This window comes from Quercus suber, unplaced genomic scaffold (genome assembly GCF_002906115.3).
Source record: "Quercus suber isolate HL8 unplaced genomic scaffold, Cork oak 2.0 scaffold_190, whole genome shotgun sequence".
In the NCBI taxonomy this organism is placed as follows: domain Eukaryota; kingdom Viridiplantae; phylum Streptophyta; class Magnoliopsida; order Fagales; family Fagaceae; genus Quercus; species Quercus suber.
In genome coordinates this window covers 1,039,373-1,044,084 of record NW_027069648.1, presented here as the reverse complement: position 1 = coordinate 1,044,084, position 4,712 = coordinate 1,039,373, and the positions used below count along the sequence as shown (strand labels likewise).

At 32.7% G+C, this 4,712-nt stretch overlaps 1 protein-coding gene across 1 annotated transcript; it reads right to left on the bottom strand.

Annotated features, from left to right (window-relative positions):
• Nucleotides 1-3,140: 3,140 nt before the first annotated feature.
• Nucleotides 3,141-4,416, bottom strand: LOC112007283 (protein MIZU-KUSSEI 1). The gene has a single exon (XM_024039616.2). The coding sequence runs from the start codon at nt 4,283-4,285 to the stop codon at nt 3,566-3,568; it is 720 nt and encodes a 239-aa protein (XP_023895384.1). The 5' UTR covers nt 4,286-4,416; the 3' UTR covers nt 3,141-3,565.
• Between the last annotated feature and the right edge of the window lie 296 nt (nt 4,417-4,712).

The following is a 4,712-nucleotide window of genomic DNA, read 5'->3' as shown; positions in this document are numbered from 1 at the left end:
TTTGAGACAATTAATAATTTAACATGGTGTCAGAGTAGAAGATCCTGAGTTCGATTCTTGTCTTCACCCTACCTCCTATTTAAAATGTTAAATTCCATGTGTTGGGCCCCCACTTATTAAGGGGAAGTTTAGGCCTACACATAAGGAGGAGTGTTAAAATTATAGTTAAGTAATTAAATTCGTCATTTCTTAATAGCTTAAACTTTTGAGACAATTAGTAATTTAACATCATGTGCAACACAAATATACATACATACATACATACATACATACATACATACATATATATATATATATATATATGGCTCACTAAAGCTACTCAAAGGAAACCCATGGAGATACCAAAATTCAAAGGTGGAGACCCTTTTTGTGTGACTTTTTAATGTCTAGGAATTCTTCGCTTCTAACAACACCCCACACATGATAAGATTTCCATTTCTTCTTATTACATGGAAGGAGAGACACATGATTGGTTTTGAACCTTAGAGGCAACGATATTATGCACTGATTGGGTGGAGTTCATATGCGCCCTTCAAGATCAGTTTCAAATACTAATCAATGAAGCACCAAGGGAGGCTCCTAGGGAAAAACTATTCGAAACTCTTGTCCATCCCATTCAAGACTCAAATATTCAAGAACCGACAATTGAAGTGTTGGTGATCAAAGAACCACCAACAATTCAAGAAAGTAATACGTTAAAGGGAGCACTTGCCATAAAAATTGCATTTGAAGATCGAAGAATGACGAAGTGGAAAAGAAAAGAAAAGAAGAAAGATCAAAGGAATCTACTCATGATGATGAATAAACCTACTCTAATTGCACAAATTGGATTTGTCATTCCCAATGAGTTCAAAGGATGTGAGAATCAAAGTTTTTTTGTTTACAAGAGTGGTTAAAGAAATAATAGTGCAAGCATCCACGTTCAAAATTCTCATCATTCGTCACTCTAAAATCCAAGATCAAGTATTCTCCAATCTAAGTGTGCAAGCGTCAATTTCTATATCTTCAACTCTTAAAAACAAGATTCAACTTGAAGGGGAATTGAATTTTATGACATGGGTGTTTTTTTTTTTTTTTTTGAGTAAATATGACATGGGTGTTAGATAAATTGTTCCAATTAATTTTTTTTTTTTAGAGAGTTTCAACATATGGCGTTTGCTCCTGATGATAACTCTTTATCATTAGACCAAAACACCAATTAGTTTTTTGTGTAGGCGGGAATTGAACCCTAAATCTCTTATACAACCATCAGAGACTTTACCAGTTGAGCTAACTGGAACCTACATTCCATTTTAATTTAGTTTTAGAATAAGGCTTTCTAGATAGATTAGTATTGTTACTCGTATTTATTTATATTCAAATTAATTCCAATGTTTTTAGGATAAGATTAGTTCCTATGTTTTAAGATTTATTGATGAGGTTATCTCATCTTAACTATTTATGTATGTTAAATGCATTAATGAGAATTAAGCAGAATTAAACCCAAAAATAACTCTCTCTTACTCTCTAAATTTAGGAGATTAGTTATGGAATTGGCTAAATTATCAATTTATTTTTTATTTTTTCAAGTCCACAAAAACTCTTTAATGCTGATTTAATTTGTGCTAAAAATCTTGTATCGCAATGATATGGTCTAATTCTCTCTATGAGGAAACCTGAATTTAAATCTTCTCTTCCCACTTATTGTAAGAAGAAAAAAGAAATCTTAAACTGTGAAACTTGCTTATGGGTGCATAAAAAAGGGTGCTTTTTCATCGATAGGATAGGATTCCGACCACTCGGCATCACGCTGCAAAACCACATGTTTTGCTCTGATACACCCATGGTTTACACTTTAGAATTTGAAACTTTTAGAAATATATTTAAAAGACTTATTCCAATTTTTCCTTTTATTTTTTCATATTTTAAAATTTGACAATTCAAAAGCTAGGTTTTTAAATAGACACATAAAAACATCTAATGACACAGAATTTATTTTCAACAAATTTCCCGCAGACCCAAGCAATGTTACATAGTTTTCGCCCTTAATTTTAGGACTCAATAATATTTATCTAGTTCTTGCTTGGAGGAGAATTTAGGTTCCATTCCCTCCATCTTTCAAGTTTCGATCACTTCCTAATTCTTATATGCCTTTTTTTTTTTTTTTTTTTTTTTTTTTTTGAAAAAAAACCATGCCAAAACAACATTAAGCAATTGTAAAAAATAAAAATAAAAGAAGATAGAGAGAACAAATTGATATCTCTGTACCTAGGCAATGGAATTGTCCTAAGGGGGCGGCTAAAGGCCTAGGCCTAAGGCCCCAATTTAATTATAAAAGATTTTATCCTTAATAGAGACCTTATTTTATTATTAAAAAGTCTAAAATTGTAAAATGATGTTAGAAATATTATTATTATTATTTTTTTTTTTGTGTCAACAATCACAAAAATATTTTAAAGATTCATTATTAAGTGGTTGAAATCATCACATCTATTACCACATCAAATCACATTTATTACCACACTAGTTTGTATGTTTTATGTAGTAAAGTTTGTAATGATTACATTGTGTTTTCACAAAAACTTGAAATCAACATGTTTTAAGTGTACTTGCAGTTCATGTACATTTTATCAAGTTTTTTTTTTTTTTTTTTTTTGATAATAAACAATTTTATTAATAAAAGAACAAAAAACAACATCTAAGAAACTAAAATTCTAGCTTGCTCAAGAGCTAATGCATTGTGAAAAATAGAAGGGGTAGGGCCTAGAACAATATAGTCTTAATTTAACATTTTATAAAGTGTTAAAAGACTATATACAAGAAATATTATATCACTTCCCAAACTTTGAATCTCATTAGTGATCCATAATAGACTTCTTAACAATATAAACTGGCTCCCTGCCTGGGGGTGTAATATGACCATAAAGATCCTCATTTTTTGCTTCTAAAAAAAAAAAAATAGACTTCTTAACACCGTACATCTAGGTCCTTTAGATGTGAAGCACAATGGCATCGTTTGCAGTGGATAATAATAATAATAATAACCGGTTAACCGTCTTTGGAAGATGCTCACCTTTTTCCCTATGGAATAAATCCATAAAACCTAAAATTGTAATTAAAAAAAAAAAAAAAAAAGGAAGATAGAGAAGAAGAAGAAGAAGAAGAAGCAAGGAGTAAACTATTCTTATACATAAATTATATATATGAACAAAAGAACAACAATGTCTCTTTTAGTTCCCCATATTGGGAGTCCTAATTCATCAACCATTATTTCTTTCTCCCTATCCTAACCCCATATTCCTCTCTCTCTCTCTCTCTCTCTCTCTCTCTGTGTATAAATGGGCCCCAACCCCACAAGATGTCAACATTGTAAATATAGCTACCTAAAAAGATATCTCTTAACAGACATATACCAAATCATCCATGTAAGAACCCAACCCAATGGTTGAGTTTTGAGGTGATGATTGCATCTTCACCCAATGGTTGAGTTAGTGAATACTGTAAATAAAAAAAAAAAAAAATTTGAATCATATGATATTCACTCATTAGTTTGTTACCGTTGTTACGAAATAGTCGATCTTAGTAATCAAATCCGCACGAAGAAAATACTAAGCTCAGGCCCATTATTCCCATCTGGGCTTAACATGTAAAATGTCTCTGAATCCCTCGAGCCCACAACACGTTGAAAATGGGCTCTCATGTAAGCCAAATCAGCATCAGGCCCTTCAATCTCAGAATTCCCAGGAAGAACACCAGCACCCATTGACACAGCCTTCAGTAATTCCATCACATTCAAATCCTCCTCTGAAGTCTCTTTCTTAACCCCATAACCACTCTTTTTCCCATTACAATACATGGTCCACAAGGGCTCGTCTAAAATCCTAGTCTTATCCTTGTCACCTTTCTTCTCACATTCAAGTGCAATCCTAACCATCCCAGAACTCATTTCCTTTTGTAACACATTTGTTTGCATGGCTAACTCAACCAGCAACGTAGGAAAATACTTAGGGCTTTCTTGTATGGACAAAGTTACACGTCCTTTACGGTAACCAAATAAAGTGCCAGTCACTCGTGAGCCAGCACCGTTTCGATGACTATCAGGTAAACCTATTGGCATAGAGATAGAGCCCATTTTGCATGCGGGTGTTATAATTGGGAGGGAACGAAAGACAGAGTGAAAGACTTTTAGGACTCTGATTTTGTGTTTGTTCCTTCTTTGATGGGAAGGTTGGACAAGGGAAGATAAGTGGCGAGGTGGTGGTGGTGGTGGAGGTGTTGTGGAAGATTGTGGTTGTAACTCCCCCATTAATGGTGGGTGATGATGAAAATACTATGGAAGAGTCCTGCCGAGAGAGAGAGAGAGAGAGAGAGAGGAAGAAGGATTAATTAGTTGTTAAGTTTGGTTTTGATTCTGTGGTGTGAGATGGGAATTGATATGGATCCTTAAACTGTGGTCAATAATGCCATTTCTTTGGCCTTATAAGTAGGCTTGAGCTGGTCTTAAAAAGGATAAATCAATAGTTTATAAATAAATAAATAAACCACAATTTAAACAAAAATTTCCTTCAAATCAGTTGAAAGAAAAGTTCTTCCAACTAACCAAAAATTTCTTTCAAATCAGTTTATGTGTATATTTAGTTACATAATATACTTAACATTTATGTAATTCATTTAAATAACTATCAATTTTAATCACTATTTAAATACATGATTGACACTAAAAATTATAACTC

Bases quoted from the DNA above. Each gene is read 5' to 3' on its own strand.
- LOC112007283 (XM_024039616.2), bottom strand. From the start codon at position 4,285: ATGGGGGAGTTACAACCACAATCTTCCACAACACCTCCACCACCACCA.